Below are 20,436 nucleotides of genomic sequence, written 5' to 3' on the forward strand. Positions count from 1 at the left end.
AAAGAAGGATATGGGGGCTGTCAATGTTGAACCTGTGGGATAGAAGAGAACTGGTACAGCATTGGAGCTCTGTTCTTTCCTATGAAAGCTGCTCAGTGCGCCATGAAGCCAAAAAAGCACTTATTGCTGCCAAAGAAATTACTCAGATGATGAATGAACTGCGTGGCCGAGCGCCGGCCTAATTCCCAAGTTTAGCCCTTTGGTTAACTTAGAATGGGAAAAATAATTATATGAATCTGGCAAATCTTCTGAACTTTCAAAATGTTATCAGACCAAATAGTAAAACAAGTCATTTTGTGGGGGTTTGTAAAGATCAAAAATGTATCCATGTTTCACAGCCGCTTTCCTTTCGTCATTTGTGCATCCACATGATGGACCGCCGTTGCATATAATTACACCGTTCCCACTATGTCAAATTAGCCCTCAAAGCTCGGGCTCACTTCCTGGGGGCTTGGTTGAACTGCCATGTTTCTACAGTAAGCCCGAACAGACAAACCAAACACTGGCTCTAGAAAGGGCTTTTTGCAAGTTTCGCAGCCACTGTAGTTTGTCCTACACACTTGGAATGAGAGGGTGAGGCAAGGACCTTGCAATCAGCAACTACACTGCTAGATGCCACTAAATCCTACACACTTGACCTTTAAATCTGTCCTCTAGTGATATCACTTGAGTGTCGGTTGGCCTGGAAGACTACAAGTTTGAAAAAAAAAAAAAAAAGTTGAAATCTTTGACTGAACTGTTGGTGGCCAAGTTGCATTGTGGGTAATGTAGGTGGCAAGTTTTGACAAGGAAAAATAACGCATGGAACACAAGACACGATATCTCTGGTTTTGAAGAAGATTTACAGTACATAGATATGGTATAACAACAATAGAACCTGTAAAACATGACAAGAGGCCCTAGTAGTTACTATATCTGTCAAATAGATGTAGTGCAGTCAAAAGTACAATATTGAAATATCTGAAATTGAATGTAGAAGTATAAAGTAACATAATATGTACCTCAAAATTGTAGTTAATACAGCACTTGAGTAAATTTACTTAGTTGATTAAATGTCCTTTTCATATCTAAAGGTATTGTGCGGTTATGAGGGGAAAGTAGGCTGGCTCCAAAAGCTTTCCGACAGTTTGCAGAGGCCACGGAGAGGAGGGATGAGAGAGGGTTCAAAGGGTCAAAGACAGTGTTGAAATGGGATATCGAGGCACATGTTTGGGCTGCAGCCAGCTTGGGCAACACACTGTCTGCAGATGATAAAGTTCTTTTCTTTTCTTCCCCCAGCTGGTGAAGACGGCCGACCTGGACCCCAGGCACAACTACGTCCTGGGGTTCCATCCCCACGGCGTGCTGGTGGCAGGGGCCTTTACCAACTTCGCACCTATGCTACAGGCTTCAGGCAGCTGTTTCCTGGCCTCACCAGCTACCTGCTCATGTTGCCCCTTTGGTTCAGAGCCCCATTCTTTAGAGACTACATCATGTGTGCAGGTGTGGGCCAGAGATGTTTGAATTATCCTCGATCACACTGCTCATTCATTTTTCTTTAATTTAACAGAATTACATTACAGTATACAGACAAAGTCCAGATTTATTATGTTATCATAAATATATATATTTTAAATAGCATTTAAGGTATTATTTGACCATTTTATTTTGATCATTGTACATCATTTTGATCCCTTCTCTTATTTAAGGTATTATTTGACCATTTTATTTTGATCATTGTACATCATTTTGATCAGATGCCCACCCTGGGACCTACAATGTACTCTTGGCCAAGAAGAAAGGCTTCATCAAAATGGCATTGGAGCAGGGGTAAGAGCAAAATGCCCTTGGGGAATGAGGAAAGTTTGCTGTTACATACAGCTAATTCTCCAAGGTCTTATGGCTTATTGAAAGGATTGTGTCTATTCATTTTAGGTTTCTTGCAGCTTGAGTGTGGAACAGAGGCTTATTTCAATTCAATTTTTCAATTCAATTTTATTTGTATAGCGCCAATTCATAACAGAAGTTATCTCAGGACACTTTTCAAATAGAGCAGGTCTAAGACCGAACTCCTTTTAACATTTCAACTCTCCTCACATGAAAATTTTCCTGGGGAAGCAAAGTAGGCTGTTATGTGATTCAATGTAGGAATGAAAGAAAAAAAGGAATTTTAATCACATGGACAAATAATTAAGTTAATCAATTAAACAACCTTTCTCATTAATGAATGAAGAATGAAGTGTTTGATTCAAGTGGAAAACAAAAGAGGACCTGGCTTCGATGGACACAAAGGAACGGCTTTCGCAAAGAGCATCATGGGGTTATCTCCCTGGCCTCTCTTCCAACGCGCGTTGGCATTTTCCAATACTCCTCTGGGTCTCATGGCCTTACAAGAAAACCATTCAATAACAAGTCAGTGAGTTTACACTTGCTTTCACTGGTCAGGTGGTAGGGTATGTACATCAGCAGGCTTACCAGTGTGCAGGTTAGCTCTGGTTTGCAGCTCACTGGACCTGTGCAAATTGTATAATACTTAACGGATGCAACTACTTTAGACTTAATAAACTGAGCTCATCATCTATCTCAATGGTATTTTGGCAAGAAGCATTTTAATTGTCACCTAAATTTTGCAGGAGGATTTCAGGTTGAATGAGTTATAAAGACCAGGACAAAAGCCGATAATTTGTATGTTCCAGTTTGCGCAACAGTGACTTTCTTAGCTTTGAGTACTGGCATGGCAGCCTTAAAGGGAAAACTTCCGGGCAACTTTCTAGCCAATTTCTTCGCTTGTTTTCACTTTTTGTCATCGCATGTTTTCTCAACCCAAGGCTCCCCCTACAGATATTCCGAATTACCGGGACGTTGCCAAGTTGCACAGGCGTACGCTGAGGGGGTGGGGGGTCCACCATTTTCACCGGAACAAGGGCCATTTACCATCCAAAGGATTCTAATAAGGGTTTATTAGCAAGACCATAAACATTCAAACTTGTCATCAAACAATTTCTTCATGCTTTTCAGGATTCTGATTACTTTGCTGATAAACAGCGGAAAATAAAAATTTATATTCAACACTCACTTGAATTTTCTTTGTGTGTTTTTCTATTTAATATGCTCCTTGCAACATTAAAAAAAAATGGGTCATATTTCAAGATTGAAAGTAACTCATTTCATCTTACTTCATACTATTACGATACTCTACTTTGGTTTCCATTTTTCTTCACTTTTTCTTCTCCGCCTATATTTCAAAAGGAACCTATACTTTTGCTTCACTACATTGTTTCCAGTTGGTTCAATGATTCCATTCTTCTTGCTATGTGACCCCTTACAAGGGAAACAGTTGGAGTTGTTTGACATTTCACTCGAAAAACTTCTCATAAAACTTAAACTTGAACTATTTGGAGGCCAAAAAATTTCTGAGTGGAAAACCACACAAAAGAATAATTCAGATTTATCTTTGGACCAATTAAACAGTTCCACCTCAACCAGCTACACAGAACAATGGTGTTTCCATTTGAATGTATCAGTTCAATCATTTAATTAATCTAATTAATGTCCATATTGAATAATTCAATATCCAATTGATTAATTCAAATATAATATTTAATATTTTTGCCTGTTATTTGCTTACAGTACCTTACTTGAAGTACTTTTGGCTTCCAGGACATTTTTTTTGAGATCTTCTTTTTAATTAATTATGGTACTTTTCCTTGAAGGGGATCTGACATACTTCTTACCACTATGGGGCCAATTTGAAAAAATGGTTTTTGCTGGAGCCGAGATGATAAATTCTTGAGTGGTTTCATCTTCTTTTCAACTCTTGTCAAGAAGAAACTAAGTATATTTTCCCAAATTTGGAAACTTTACTACGGATCCGTGAGGGTCGCCGGTTACAAAGTCCCAGACCAAAAATATGGAGCGTGGACTGTTAGAGCTGGAGGGCACGGCTGCCAGTTTCACCTTTCCTGTGCACTGCGAGGTGCCCTTGAGCAAGGCAACCTAACCCCGAAACCTGCTTCATGGCGGCTGGTTAACGCAGGCAGCCCCATCCACTCCCACCATCTCTCCCCCTTTGCATGTCCACATGTGCATGAGTGTGCTATTCAAGCTGTGTTGTGGTGAGTGAAAAAAAATAAAAGAATTTCCCCCTAGTGGATCAATAAAGTATATCTTCTTCTTTCTTCTTCTTCTTCTTCTACTTCTTTAATATCTACATTACAGTGAAACAACTTAGTAAAGAGACAGATCAAATACTAAAATTTTAATTCTCAAATGTATTTTAACTACTAAGATGACTAAGTCATGCATTCCCATCGAACTTGACATGATAAAAATCTGCTGGACACAAATTAAACTCAATAAATACGTGTCTATGTTACATTTATTGTTTTATTAGTTCTAAACTCCACATTAAAGTTTGAGTGTCTGATTTTGGATTGCGTTACAAAATGATAAGACTGTCTGTGAACTTTGGCAAACATATGGGATGGCAGGCTTCTGATATTTCCAAATGAAATGACTGGCAGACTGGACAATGCCCCAATCCTTTCATAACTCTCTGTACAAGAGTTGTGTGTGTGTTTAGCTGATAAAAATGCTGACTAAAAGAAAAACTTACAGCATCACTGTGATGCAAAAGAGACAAATAATTATATATTCAAAAATAAAAGAAACAGGCGCTAAAAAGTTAGAACTAAAGACTGATTACAAACATCTGTCAGTGGTTTCAGCACATGATCAATAATATTTGTATTTATTATAATAGACATATCAACACCATTCCATTCTGTTGACCTCCTCAATATACTTTCTTTTTCATCTGATTCCCTTATAAACACTTTTTTTTAAACTTCCATTTTATCTCAGTTTGGCAATTTCCTTAGCTAAATTAGGACAAATATTAACTAAACAAATAATTAAATCAATAAATCAAGCATTTATATACTAGATAGTGACATTTTATCTGTATTAAAAGAAAATATAGGTTGAGGGTACATTTTATATTGCCTGCAGAGCTGCAATCTTACCATGACACAATTGATGGGAAATTATAGGTCAGGCTTTGAATTTTAGAGACAAAATGATATTAATGATATTATTATTATACAGAGTGTAGATCACATTGTATGGACAAAGCTGCTAACAGTTCATAATTGTTTGGTTCCTGATGGGTGGGTGTGAGTAAGGTCAGGATAACAGCATTATTGACTTATTTTTGAAGACAGTGGTCAAAGTACAAAAGATTCAAGGGGTTGTGTTCACTGACTCCTTTAGGTCATATCTTATCTTGGCTTTTTCTTGAAAGAAAACAAAACATAAATGAATTTCTGGTCCCCCACATCAATACAGCTATACAGTATATGACAACAGTGGTTTGAAATTTTTTAGGAATCACAGAGGCGAAACAAATGAAAAGTTGTATTAGGACAAATAAAATAGGACTACTTATTACATCCTAAAGTAAAACAAATACAAAAAGGAAGTTTGCATGATAAGTGGTATCTACAGATAATTTGGTATCTACTCTACAGATACAGCAGGCTATACAGGAATTATGTAAGAATGTGGAACACTAAGTAGCATGTGTCAGCAGGTGAGATTATTATTTTAGAGTTATTGCATTACACATGAAGAAATTATTAAGGAACTGACATGACGGCATCTAAAACTAGACATTTGAACTAATCACACTTTGAAAAGGTTTGAAATATAAATTAAAATCAAGGCCAAAATAGCCATTTGAAGCATAAATAACATAAACATAAAGAATATTAGTGAGCTGCTGACATTATAAAGTAAAATTACATGATTACTTCACTGATGTCCCAAATTGTTATATATTGACATTTCTCAACAGCAGCCTTGTGTCAAGGACTTATTTAATCTAAAAGCAGTTATGATTATTTGGCCTAGTCCCACTAGATGTGCTATCAGTTCAACTTTTTGGGATGAACTGCATTAGATACAAAGTGCAAAAGCTTTTTCCAGCCAGAGACTGGCTATAATATCTAATTTGATAAAGTGATACGGGACAAGGACATGGACTGGGGCTGTGACTCTGAAAGTTCTGGGAATCATGACTTCAGCAGAATCCTTACATCAAGCGAACACACAATCTTAGACCTGAGGGTGTATTTATTCATTTAATGCTTCAATTGTCTGTTTCTGTAGATTGAAACTCCACTTGAGAGCTGATGTGAGTTAATACATAATCAAATGTTTTGAGGTACTTGTACTTGACTTGAGATCTTTCATTTTCTGCTACTTTCAGCTCCTACTTCTACTGCATTTCAGGGGGAAATATTTTTTTTTTTACTGCAATACATTTATTTGGCAGATATAGCTACTGGTTATGTTTCAGATTAATATTCTACTTAAACAATGTAATGATCTTATAAAAACAATGCCTTAAAGAAGATCTAACCTTTTTGGCTCCATACTAAAAAGCAGTGTCTAGTTAGTCCTTAGTCATGTTTCAGATATTGACAAGTTGTTCTGCCAAATTTCCCCTCTAGACTTATCAGATGCCTTTTAAATAATTATCCAATATTTCACAACAAAGGCAAAGATTAGAATTAGAGTCACACTAAAATGCACAAATATGTGTAGCAGAACTTAGTTCTTTTTTTGTTTTCTCTCCTACGACCCTACAGATTTATCTGGTGACCCTTTGAAGGGCCTATATCCCTAGTTTGGCAACCACTGGATTAAACTACCAAACTAAATAAAACAGCTAAAAGTTGCTCCAGTTGGTTCTTGCCAAGCTGGAACAGTAAAAATCTTCTTAACTGCATTGATGCAATAGTATGAATCAAATCATGTAAACTATAATACTATATCAGTCACAGGGGCCATTGCAGATTGAGTAGAGTGGAGTTAAATTTTACATAGATCTAAATACTGACATCTTCAGCTGTATATTAGTCCTGGGTCTCTGCAGTGCCTGCTGGCAGAAGCCACAGAGAGCTGGACTTACCTGGAGGCTTGAACAGATTGCATTGCCTTGATATACAGTATCCAGTCCAACACTGAAAGAGTGTAATTTGTTGCATTGTCACTGAACATGTGAGACAAGGTTTAACAATCCCATCGGGTGTGGCTGGTATTCTGTAAGGCTCCAAATGCTGCCATCTTTTCATACTGTGAGAGTTAAAGTATTAAAGGATATTATAGATCGAGCACTGAATAAGTCATTCCCTAAATTGATAGCAAACTTCAATCATTCCTCTAGAAAAAGTAAAGTGACACCACTAAACAAAAGTCTATGGAAACCTTTAAAGGCATGTGACATTTTTTTTTTCTCATGATGATTTTTCTAAGTTCCCTTTTTTTAAAGTAAATTATTGAAAAAAGATTTTTTAGGTGAAAAAATGGAAACTTAGAAAACTGTTTTCAAAGATTAAAATACTTGAAAAACTTGAAAAAAACACATTATCATTGGGTTTCAGGCCTTCCGTAAAAGTCGAATTGAAAGCAGTATAACATTACTGCTGAGTATGTGAAATCAGTATACAAGCACAGTATTACCTGGCCACTGAGAAGAAACCATAAACAAACCATAAATGAAGTAGATGTAAGAATTAGATTTTATACCACAAGAACAAAATCTAAGAACAATATGTTATAACATATAACATCACAATGAAATAAAAGTTTCAAATAACCACATAAATAAATAAATACATGATCCTGTAGTGATCACAGAGTGGTGTTCTTACTGTTGAACACATAACAGAGATCTGACTGTAAAAAACAACATTTTGAATAAATCTGCCTCATCCAGCCCAGAGATTCATGCTCACACCTGTATGAAGAGGTGAGGCAGGATTAATGGTCAATATATGTTGACCCACAGTTGACCCACGTGACTTTCCCCATAAATACACAGAGAGAGGCGCAGCGGCCACACTCAGGATCCCGGGTTTACCCACCTGCAGGTCCACGGCTCCTCGGTGCATTACTCATACACTGCTCTGCTCCTGTCTCCGTGTCCGTGGCTCCTCCCCGCGCTCATTAAATGCCCGCTCGGCGCTGCAGCCGGCTGCAGTTGAACGAGGTGCTGACACAGGAACTGTAGGCCATCAGGACTTGCATCATCCTGACAGCAAGCCAACATCCAAGTTTTCTTTTTCGGGTACCCTCGCCGTCCAAACAAGCCCCAACTATGAAGACTATTCTTGCTGCATACTCCGGCGTCCTCAAAGGTAAGACGGGTCTTTTTTGTGTGGTTTGATAAAGAACAGAGGCTGCAGCAAGCAAACAAACAGAGGTGGTCAAACAAATCCGGTACACTACTTTTGATATGTCATGCTGTTTTATTCTGTGTAACGCACTCTGTAAAAATAGCATCATTATTATAATAACAAATATCATTCCAGAGGAATACTGCACAAATGCAACACAAAACTACAAAACTTTTTTTCTTTTGCCAAAAGTTTCAAAAATCTTTCAAAAAAAGTCTGCATGTTCCCCTGTAGGTGATACTAAAGGATATTAAAGATACAATGAAGTCAGGGATTTATAGGTTTACCACAGAATGTCATTATTACAGTGTTTGATTTGTGCTCTGTGACAGTTTGCCTCAGTGGGTTTTACAATCTGTACATCACACTGTACAGCACCCCCTGTCCTTAGACCCTCGATTTAGATAAGAAAAAACTAACTGCAGTTTTTTTTTATTGGGGGGAAAATGGAAGAAACCCCAGAAAGAGCAGCAGAGGAGGGATCTCTCTCCCAGGACAGGCAGACATGCAATCAATGCAGTGTACAGAACAGTAAAGCACAGTATATACAAATCTTGATGCATGTAGAGGACCTGAGCCACACAACCTCCTGTAACAGTTCTTGGGTGTTTTGCATTTTTCTGCAGTTGAAGTTAAAATTCAAACTAAATGAAGAATTATTTGTGATTGTCCAAAATGTGAATTAATGATTCTTCTTGGACAATGTAACTGGAAAGGATATTCTGGTACAGAAATAGAATGTCTGCTTTGTTGATAAATTCCTCTGTTTCATTGATGACACTCTTTTGCTGTGTTGGGTCAGAAATTTAGACTTTCAGTTTGCAAATATATGAAGTGTCAATAAATTGATACTGGTGACAGCTCAGGAAAACTGTCAATATGTCACTGGTAGTTTAAAGTAAAGTATAGGCTAACATTTGTTCAGGTTTATCTTAAAACAAAACTCACATGCTTATATATACATCAAAAGGGTTATTAGTTGCTGTGGCCCACTTGGCAACTTTAAGACCTCACCTCTGTAGGACCTGATGGTGTTTGTGTACCTCTCTGGTCTGGTGACCAGTTTGATCTCGCTCACAGTGGGACTCAGAAAGCACTGTAATAAGTGGGCAGAATTAGCCATCGCCAATTGGATCCCGGCCAACTCTGTCTCCCTCCATCAGTCAGCAGCGTTGATCCAAGCAGTGATAGCTTTTAAGGAGTCATAGCATTATAGTCTACAGATAATACCTCCAGCACCCTGCTGCTGGGTTTTTTTTTAGTATGCACTTGTGGGATTAGACGGCAGTGTTTTCCTGGAGGGGAGAGATCTTCCTCCTCATTGGCTTTCAGCAGTATGAGCTTGACTAGCTTTAGTCGCTCTTAATGTGTCCGTTACTTTATGCTCCCTCTTCGCACACGGTCTCCTCACATTTAGCTTCACTTTTCTAAGCTGGTGAGTAGCAGAAGCTGTGCTGGCTGACATTTATATGTAGGACTGCTTGGTTGCATTGTTTGACTGTGTTCTAGGAAATCATTAATCAGTTTGTTTTGTTTCATGTCCACCTTTGGATTGGTTTAGCTCGAACAGGACTAGGGATGTTACTACTAGGGGTGTGTTAACTGCATCTTTTCAGTTTGATTTCTCACCAAAATGCTTCTCTTCCTCATTTACTTAAGCTTCTGTAAGTGTATCTTTATTATATCGATATTTGACAGAATCGATAAAACTCTCCTTTTATGCTTTATTGTCTCCTCTTCTGTCTCCAGGCACCGGCTCCAGCATCCTCTCTGCCCTGCAGGACCTGCCCACGCCATTCTGGCCCTGCAGATCCAAGATGGAAAAACATCTGCAGGTCATCTCTGTGCTGCAGTGGGTCATCAGCTTCTTAGTCATGGGTGAGTGTGTGTGTGTGTGTGGATGCCGCTGTGTATTTCACTTAAGCTCCAAGAAAGCATAGAAACCTAAAGAGTTAGCTTGTAGTCTCATTAGTTTTATAATAAGGAGGTCAGATCTCTGAGCTGCACACACACACTTGTTTCTGACTCCTGATTACTCTTCTGGCCTTGAACACAATCTTTTAGCTTTTGTATTTTATGAAACTGATTTGTCTGTATTTAAGAATAACAGTCCTTTCTATTTAAATGCTTGATTGTACTGTCTCTCCTCTCTCACTCCAGGTGCTGCGTGCACTGTGCTGCTCATCTACATGTTCTGCACCGACTGCTGGCTGATTGCTGCCATTTACACCGCATGGCTCATCGTCGACTGGAACACCCCGAAACAAGGCAAGACACAAGATGTCAATCAACAGTGTTACCTTATAGCTCATCCCCATGTGAAGAAAAATCCCTGGTTTGATGATAATGCAAAATGTATACCATATGCATGATATATCAGAATCTGCTTTGTTTGATACAATTTGGGTCTAAAACCAGTAAACAATAATTATTGATTGTTACAATTTTCAAATGGGGTCTTTGTTTAGCTCCTCAATTGTCCATACCAGAAAGACCACAATTAGTCCTGACTCAGAGTAGAGGATATATAATGTGCTGGCCTTTGGTGCTAAACTAATAATTTGGTTTATGACCAAATACCTGCAAAACTAACGACATTTCCATCAGCCTCAGCTGTTCTTTGTCTTTAGTGCCGATTAGTAAATGCTAAGAAGCTAAATGTGGATGGTATACATGGTAAATATATACCTGCTGTTAGAAATTCAATATTATTATTATTATTATTATTATTATTATTATTATTATTATTAGTTTTCATTAGTTTATAATCACCTGAATATAGGAATCATTGTGTTTGTTTATGTTATTTATTAACCAAAAACAACATCCATTGTTTCATTAGTTGTGAGGATTAGTGTTATATTGTTAATCAATGGAAACTCATTTTGTAGCCTTATAAACAATCCCAAGAGGTTGCCTTGTGCTGTAAATGGCCACCGGACATCTTGTAAAATAAATAATGAATTAATTGATTGAATAATCCAAAACTACCAGATTAATTGTTAATTGGATTATTGATAGTTTCACCTCTAGTTTTGATGTTATAAATCGATTTCTAATCTGTAATGTTCCCCTCAGGTGGCAGGAGGTCCTCTTGGGTGAGGAACTGGACAGTGTGGACATATTTCAGAGACTACTTTCCAATCAGGGTAGGTAACTCAGTTAGTCAGTATCTAGGTGTACCATCACTAATTTATCCAACCCCAAACTTGAAACCTCAAGAGAACGGAAGAGGATGTCCGGGTTTGCCTCTTGTAGAAATTAACCCTCAAATGTGCGCGGCTTTGTGCATTTTGTTACAATCATACACAATGTACTTTTACTGCTTTATAACTCTTGCTCAGGATAGTCGATTTCCAGTTGTGCACAGGTTTGACATTATAGATACCCCATCTACCTCTGATAAGGTTATCAGCTGGTTTCCAAGCCGTTCCTTGTCCCATGTTGATTATGATGAGGGTTTGACGTTGGTGTTGAGTTTTAGACTTTGTCCTACCTGATAGGCTAAGGAGCAGTGCTAAGTGCTTGTTTTGCCCTCAGGTGTCCCCCACTCCATCTTTAGATGAGAGGACAGCCCAGGTTCAGGGTACAGGAGCCACACACACTCTGCATGCTGGGGGAGGTGCTGTACAGTAGTGAACTGTCAGCAAGAAGCCAAAGGTCAAGTTTGGAAGAGAGGATGTGTATTCCCTGAGATATTCTGCATGACTCAGCCAGGAGTCATGGGATTTTATTGAATCATCACCTTTGTACAGACTAGAGTCGCAACGATTAATTGAGTAATCGATTGGTGGATTGCCACAAAAACAAGCAAGTCTTTTGATAATCAATTAATTATACAGATTCTCAGCAAAATACCAAACATCCTCTGGTTCCAGCTTCTCCGATAAGATGATTGGCGGCTTTTCTTTGATTTGTATCATTTTACAGTGAATATCTGTGGGTTTCAGACAACGTAAGACATTTGATGACGTCACATAAGACAAGGAGATAACGTGATGGACATATTTCAATATTTTGTGGCATTTTATACACAAAATGCTTTATGAATTAATTGTTGCAGGCCTCGTTCAAACAGTCCTTGCAATATCGCCCTCCCACGCTGTCCTGTAAAACAAGGTTGACCCAAGTATAAAAGACAGGGTTTAATGTTGTGTATTCCTCTCTGTTACTGAACTAGCTTTAGCTGTTATTTCCTCAGAATGCTAATGACACCGCTAGTTTGATTCCATTATTTCTTCACTGAACGTGTCACTGATGATATCAAATGAAACTTTAACGACTGACTGTGTTACAGTGTATAAAAGCACTTCAGTGCAAGGAGAAATGGTCTGCTCAGGGGTTGATGAGCTTATACTGTACAAAGGGAAGAAAGGAAAGAGGGCTGTAACTGCAGGGGGAGGAATCTGAAGTCCTACTGTTTGCAGCTGAACTTTGTTCATCACATTGATTTGTACTGTGTGTACTATGTAGCCGTCTGTTTGTCTCAGCGGGTTGATGAGATCACTCTTTTGTCACCCAGACACTTCAGTGACATGTTTTTAAGAAAACTATAAATTATTACTATTGCTGTTGTTTTTTGCTGTTGTGCAGACCTTTACCTTTCTGTCGGTGTTGAAATGTTAGTCAGTAGCTACGTCTACAGCTGAAGTTCAAACAGAGGTGAAAAAGTAATTTGAAAGTTCATTAAGTGATACTTTTACTGTCCAATAATTGTAATATATCTGCAGGGCCATCAGTTGATTGTAGGGCACCATCTATCACAGACATGACTTTTATTTATGTGAGTTGGAGGCCAACTGGTCAAAGTCCGAGCCAACCTAAAAATCAAAGAGGACTGTAAGAAGTCTGAATTGTGACTGCTATGAGAACAGTTACATGAATGTCTGAGGAAGTCTGCCTCGACACTAGAAACAAAGACTCTTCTGTAATATTGGTGCTTTTTTACAGTAAGCAGTCTCTTTACTGTCTCCTCTAAATCTGTACAAGGTGTTAAATGTGTGTTGGTGCCACTGTAACCTCCTTACGTCTGCCCCGCCAGCCAGGTGGAGTCCTGCGGTACTATGGGGATCTTGAATGTGATCTCCTCTGCTAATGTGGTTATGCAACTGCTGTGTTTGACCAGCTACTGAGGGAGCTTTGTGTACACATTGTGATGGATCTAAGTCTACAGTGCAGAGCAGAGCACAGTTAAAGTTTCAATGAGATTCAGCAGTTTTACAACTTAAACATGCAACCAAGTGGTTAAAATAATGCTGAATGCTTGAAGTTCTTTAAAGTTGTACTGCCAGTATGAACAGGTGCACAACACGTATACTGAGTTATTATTTTATGACAGTGCATGAGCAGACAGAGGAGAGTCATGTCGGGTTTAAGCTGATAAGGATGTCCTAGTTCGATTAAAACATCAACTGTGTCCCAGATACAAACTACATACTAATTATATGCATGCCTTGAGTATTTAGTGTCTTCACACAGGAAGAGTGACAAATACTCTAAATGTTCCTATACATAGCCACATCCATACATATATAGACACATGTGCACAGTTTAAGTGGTAGCTACAGTACACAAAGCCATGCTAACCCTATTAACATTATGGATAAAGTTTAACCAAATCTATTGATTGTTTTAACATTTAAAAAAACCCAGTTTTTTGAGTGTACTGTTGATGGCCTATAGACCTTTTTTACAGCAGCCATTTTGACATTTAATAGTATTACAGATGAACAGAACTGTTACCATTGATACTAATCAAGGTTCCATTCAGGTCGAACAGAGTCAGGGTGCTGTTATTGTGCATGTTGGCTCACTGAAAAGGCTCAGCTACACTAATTTAGAACCTTGATATCATTGGTAACACCTGTCTTTACCCTACTATTTCATGTCAAAATGGCTGCTGTGAAAAAGCACAAAGGAAAAGAGAAGGCTCTCACAACTGGAAAAAAATAAGACCTTATTTATTTGTATTTTTTTTAGAAAAACATTTTGCTGTCTCTTTGAGGTTTTTGCCACTGCACTGTAGCATTGTAAATGTAATCGTTTTGGGTTTTGGACCATCATGGGGTTCAGGAAACTGTGATGAGCATTTTTCACTGTTGACTTAAAGTAATCGTCCGATTAATCGATAATGAAAATAATCGCAGCATGCAGCAACATAATTTCCCCTTGGTATACAATGGTCAAATGTGTTGATTTATTGTGTAGCAATTGCAAACAGTAGTATACTATAATGATTATTCTCATGTTTTTGATTATACAGTTTATTTGTATAGCACATTTTAAAAAACAATGTTCAAAGAGTTCTACACAAAACAAATAAACAAACAGATACAGGAATAGAATCAACCTGGCAGGAATATGTATAACACCAGGCATGAGATGGGTATATGCTATCGTTTATACTGTGTGTGTATATAATAAGGGTTTATCATGGAACTGGCACACATCTTCTAATCTCAAGCCTTTCAGCCCCATTACTCACTAACATGACATTTCTCCTGTCAGCTCATATGGAAATCAGCCTCACACTGGTCCTCTTTGTGCTGTTACCCTCCAGCTAATTAAAACCCACAACCTGCTGCCCAGCCGGAACTACATATTTGGCTACCATCCCCATGGCATCTTCTGTTTCGGGGCTTTCTGCAACTTTGGGACAGAGGCCACGGGCTTCTCCAAGAAATTCCCAGGCATCAAGCCCTCCCTGGCAACCCTAGCAGGAAACTTTCGATTGCCTGTCCTTCGAGACTACCTGATGTCTGGAGGTGAGATGATCTGAGTAGCGACTGGAATCTTGTAATGTCTGATAAAGTTGATATCTGTATCTGTTGGAGAGTGGACCTTTGTCCTATTGTACATCTGAAAGAGCTTCTGTTCACTTGGATCAGCTGATTGCACTGATTGATAGAGCTTTAACTGTTCTGTCCCAAAGGTGTTTGCTGTTCAGGCTTCATCTTTGCCTATAGATACTGTACATGCTGTTATCTTTGCCAAGGCGTTATTTTTTTTTTAGCATTGTTTGTCTGTTCGCAGGATTATGCAAAAACTTCTTACCCAAATTTTGGAGAAACTTCGTGGAAGAGAAGAACCAATTAAATGTTGCAGCAGATTTAAATCACCAGGCAGATACTCACATTATTTTTCACTTTTATTAACAGTGCAAGATAGGCCACCTCAAACATGATTTTCCTGAGCTGTATTCAAATGGTTGCAATCCACAACTTCACAGCTAGATGCAATAGAATCCTACACACTGGTCCTTTTTAAAGTGAATGGTGTGCAGATTTGCATTGGCCTTAGCGGAGGTCTGTGCTCTCTGAATGGCCTTCTAGTTTTAATGTTTCAGTGTTTTATTGGTAAACCGCCTTCATAGGAATTTCTTTGTGACCTTTTTTACCTCTAATCTGTAATGCAACAATCCTTTCTGCAAAATACCTCTTGTTTTGAAACAATGTTTTTTTCCCCATCTATACAAGAAGGCCAACAGTGCTCCTGAACTGAATTACCAATTTTAACAGTGTATTCCCTCTTGTACATGTTTTCATCTTTCAACATATTTTTTCCCTCTCAGGTATCTGTCCAGTGAACAGGAACTCCATTGACTACCTGCTGTCACGTAACGGGACAGGAAATGCTGTGGTCATCGTTGTCGGAGGGGCAGCAGAGTCTCTGCAGTGTGCTCCTGGCATGAATTCTGTCACCCTGAAGAACCGTAAAGGTTTTGTAAAGCTGGCCCTACAGAAAGGGTGAGCTGGCTCAGCTGCACAACACTCAGACAAAAGGACACATGCAGTTACAGCGACCAAACATAGCCTTGAACAAATCTGTTTTGAACATGAAGATATCATTCTCAGGGCTGTAGTGACTCATTGGAATGAATAAACCCTAGATTATTACTCACAGAAAGGTCGAAAATTACATCATAAGAGAGCATTACCAAATCTTTTATGAATATGCAGTGTTGTCCCTCATAAAGCTTTGAGCTCCTTATGGCCTGCAGTACCCTTTCGGAAGGGGCAGACTGTGTGAGCTGGCAGTAATCACTATAACAAACTGTGCTATAAAGAGAAGGGGACCCGGTCTGTCTTGCTTCCCCAAACAAGTTGATTTCTTTTCAAATATATATTTGTTGATCTCAGGGTGCATCTTCTCCAAAGAAGCTTAGAGCTAGCTAGAAAAGACATGCAGTTATGCAGTAACTTCATGCATAACTACTAGTTCCAGCTGAACTAATCCTGGTCACTTTCAGTTCTCTCTGGGTCTTTTGTGGCTCGGATCTGATGCTTGTAAAGTAGAATTGGATGTCTAAATCTGTTGAATAACAACTGATACTGAAGTTGTTTTTGTAAGGAAAATTTAGGCAAAAGTGCCTCAGGTTTATATAAACACAAATGTATAAAAAAGCACCTTGTCCAAAGCCAGTGATATAGAACAAGGGTCCTAGGGGGGCATGAGATGATCAACAAGATAGGAAAGCTAAAGTTAACAAAAATATACAGTTTATTTTTCGGGCTTCTCGGGACTGCATTGTTTTATCTAATCAGGTCTTGAAGAAATATTCAAATTAAACAGCGTGGGAAGGTAAATTATAGATGACTCTTTAAAGTGCTCACAGCTCATATAAATATGTAACTGTTGATGAGGGGTTGTGACTTGACTTTGTAGGGTTTTAAAGGACCACAAGCCAAAAATGATGGGAACAAGTGGTAATGAAAAAAGATGGAACAAATCTGCAAATAAAATGAATAGTTCTGAAAGTTTTCTAGTTTCAGAACTTTCTTTGAATGTGTTTGGGCTTCTGGTCAAATGTTAAATTCTAAACTTGGCTACAGATCAAAAGCAGAATAAACTAATATCAATCAAGAAAATGTCCTGATTACACAGGCCCTTTCATAATTGTTACACCTAGCCAAGACAAAAATGGTTCACCAACAATAACCCACACAAACATGAGAAATGTTTGCAACTGGAAACTACAAAAGTCAGCCTACGTGACCAGCAAGATCAACTGTTTCATGATTATTAACCCGTTGCACACAAAAAGCTACAACAAAACTTTTTGTTGTGTGGCAACTTAAGTTGCCCTCCTGTAGAGACATATATATTAGTCAGCTCTGTATGATGGTAATCACAGATGTGCTGTGCATTTAAGTGAGCCTTTAAGTGTGATAATTGTTTTCAAAGCCAGGGTAGCCATTAGAGAGTTATGACTGTAATATAACAATAAAAATATCAAGGAATATAATTTAGGTTATATAAACAATGACAGAACAAGTCTGTAAAGTTTCTGTCTTAACACGCGTAAAGTGTGTGAAAGCTTGATAAATAGCTTTTCTGTGTTTTTGAAAAGATGCATTATCCGTATTACAACCTTTTTATTGTTCAAATTTATTAGGTCTCCACCACTAGACATGTTTTTTATATATGATATATTTTACTTTCTTATTTTTTTATGTTGTTGCTAATTTTAACATTTACATCTGTTACTTTGTTAGAAACATACTTCTTGGCAATGTACATTCGGGGGACAGTTGTTGAGTTACCTCCTCTGTGTTTCCTCAGGTCTGACCTGGTTCCAGTGTATTCCTTTGGAGAGAACGATGCCTACAAGCAGGTGATCTTTGAGGAGGGGACCTACTGGCGGTATCTCCAAAGGAGGTTACAGAAGATCTTAGGTTTTGCCCCATGCCTTTTCCATGGATGTGGCCTGTTCTTCGGTAACACCTGGGGCATTGTGCCTTATTGCAATCCTATCACCACCATAGGTAGGTTTGTCTTCTAAAGTTTGGTTAGTGTGATTCAGAGAGGTACATATTAGTTACCTTTAAAATACATTCCCCAATAATCTGCTGTTTTGGTACAGTTTAACAATGACCAACAAACTGTCAACAGTTTAGCAGAATAGACTAAATCAGTATTTGCTTTATCCAACTTCAAGAGTGTATTTTTTAACACTGATGGTTTAATCCTCTCCTGTTTTAGTTGGGGAGCCGATCACAGTGCCAAAAATTGAGGATCCGACTGAGGAGATGGTGGATCTGTACCATGCAATGTACATCAAGTCCCTCCAGTGCCTTTTTGACAAATTCAAGACCCGGTTTGGCCTGAAAGAAAGTGACGTCCTGCACATCCAGTGAAAGGACCAGGGGGCCCTGTTGAAGCTCTGAACTGTGGCAGCATCCTCAAATACCCACCCGTCCTCCTTTCCCACCCTGTCTATATCCAATCTTGGTGCCCGGTTTGGATTATTTCTGGACTGCAAACTCTGCACTCGAGCATGTTTGCTAAAGAAAACCTTTGCTCTCTGCATTGTTACACACAAACACACACACAAGCACTGTTCCTTCTCAGGAAATGGCAGGTTTGAGAATAGTCACCTCTCCCTGCTGCTGTCATCAGGTTTAAACAGTCTTGGTTGGACAAAATTGCATCAAATCTCACGTCAAAAAGTGTGCCTTTTTGTTGTTTCTTACATTTCTCAATGAAGGAATCTTATCAGTGCAGAGGGGGGTGAGTTCCACTAGATGGGGCTGGAAGGTAACATGCAGGACTGAAACGAAGTGCCAATGTTTTCTTTCATTTATGCGTCCACGTAATTCTACTTAAGCTCTTTAAGATCCTATATGCTGAACGCACAAACAATGCAAGTGGAAGGTACCACTTTATCACTGGATAAAAAGCCCAAAGATTAATTGAGCCAAAGACCTATGTTGTCCCCACAGATGCATGTATTTCTACTGCATGAAAGCCAAAAGTGAAGGAATTCTACAGGGTGGATTTATATTGTGAACACACAATAAATGTGTGCCTGTGATTGTATAATGCCATAAAGTATTAATTGTATTCTGTAGAGAGGAAGAAGCCTATTGTTAGTGCCTGTCCCTCAATGAATATTTCTGATGCACTTTTTGTATTGCTGATTACCTTTGATATGAGAATTTTCCAATATGGTGCTGCTTGGTTTGATTTCCCTTTCTTGTCCAACTGGTGTCTGGATGGGTTTTTTTTTTTTTTGTCCATGCAACAAAAACCACAGTGATGTATTGTATCTTCAAGTGTTTTGGAAAGTTTTGAGCTACAGATGGAGAAGTTCTGAGGGTGGAAATCCTGATGTTTGATGAACCTGGTATAAAGTGGATCTCTTTGTATTCATGCCATTGGTGATAATTGAAAAGGAAGGGATTATACCGATCTTATTACTGGTATTATGTTATGTTTGAGGGTGTCACTTGTACTTTTGTAAAATAAGAGTATGTGAGTATAGAATATATCCTGGGAATCATCAAAATAACTAAGGTTGTGTCAAATTGATGGGTGGTAAATTCTAAGATTGTCATTTGAAGAGCAATTTCCTGTGGTTTCACCATTGTGACTTCTTCTAAAGAGCAGTGTAATCCATGTGCAATAAATTTGCAAGGAATAAAGAGTGAGACCTGTCTATATGACTAATGGCATCATCTGTCTGCCAATATTTAAATTAAACTTTTGTATGTTTTCAGAAGGAGATGTGTATGTGTTTGTGCATTGTTTTTGGACACAGTTAAACTTTTAACAAATTTCTGTAAAGATATTTCTCTGCAGTACAACATTTTCTCAAATTCACTTCACAAGACGTCCATCATTTGATCAGGACTTGTGTGAGGCCAGTGTAAGACAAACACATTCAAGCTTATTCAGCCATGTTAAGTGTCAAGATTAAGCACTAAATATATACATTCCCCTTTAAATAGCTCTAAGGCAGTTAAATATTCGTATGTACAGTATTTCGTATCGAAGATACAGTATATGATATTTACACTCAGTGAAATCTACAAATGCAGAACACATTGTTATATCATCCAATACAAATATTCCAGATGATTCCAGATCATTTTATACACACAAAAAAATGATTTAGTCAAATCCACACATCCAAGGACAAGACAAAAAAATGAAAGAGGAAAGCTTGCCTTTGTAGTTAAAGTCTTTGTTCCATCAAATGATGCAGTATCCACACATACAAACATATCTGTACATACATACACACAACACACACACAAATATACTGTAGGTCTACACATATGTCCTACATACATACAGATACCTCATACATATATATGTATATGTAATATATATAATATTTGCACCAGTAACTAGCTGTAAAATAAATGTAGAACAACATGTCCCACTAAAATGTGGGGGAGTTTAAGTATGAAGTAGTATAAAATAGAAATACTAA

At 38.3% G+C, this 20,436-nt stretch overlaps 2 protein-coding genes across 2 annotated transcripts in view; both read left to right on the top strand.

The window, feature by feature from the left end:
* Window positions 1–1,813, top strand: part of LOC118331845 (2-acylglycerol O-acyltransferase 2-A-like) — an 8,121-nt gene extending 6,308 nt beyond the window's left edge. Inside the window, 3 exon segments of the mRNA XM_035666928.1 lie at window positions 1,279–1,369; window positions 1,372–1,482; window positions 1,737–1,813. Of these exon segments, the coding sequence (XP_035522821.1) occupies window positions 1,279–1,369; window positions 1,372–1,482; window positions 1,737–1,813 (279 nt within the window).
* A 6,087-nt stretch (window positions 1,814–7,900) lies between these two features.
* dgat2 (diacylglycerol O-acyltransferase 2) lies at window positions 7,901–19,724 on the top strand. Its single transcript, XM_035667258.1, has 8 exons — window positions 7,901–8,180; window positions 9,969–10,097; window positions 10,380–10,487; window positions 11,298–11,368; window positions 14,779–14,983; window positions 15,790–15,964; window positions 17,781–17,983; window positions 18,201–19,724. Exons 1-8 carry the CDS (start codon window positions 8,141–8,143, stop codon window positions 18,353–18,355), a joined length of 1,086 nt encoding a protein of 361 aa, XP_035523151.1. The 5' UTR covers window positions 7,901–8,140; the 3' UTR covers window positions 18,356–19,724.
* Window positions 19,725–20,436: the final 712 nt, after the last annotated feature.

The sequence above is a fragment of the Morone saxatilis genome, unplaced genomic scaffold, assembly GCF_004916995.1.
Source record: "Morone saxatilis isolate NCDOM2014 unplaced genomic scaffold, NCSU_SB_2.0 Contig20, whole genome shotgun sequence".
Taxonomy (NCBI): Eukaryota; Metazoa; Chordata; class Actinopteri; family Moronidae; genus Morone; species Morone saxatilis.

Coding starts and splice junctions, on each gene's coding strand:
- dgat2 (XM_035667258.1), top strand. CDS start 8,141: ATGAAGACTATTCTTGCTGCATACTCCGGCGTCCTCAAAG. Junction 10,098..10,379: donor CATCAGCTTCTTAGTCATGG/GTGAGTGTGTGT, acceptor CTCTCACTCCAG/GTGCTGCGTGCACTGTGCTG. Junction 11,369..14,778: donor GAGACTACTTTCCAATCAGG/GTAGGTAACTCA, acceptor GTTACCCTCCAG/CTAATTAAAACCCACAACCT.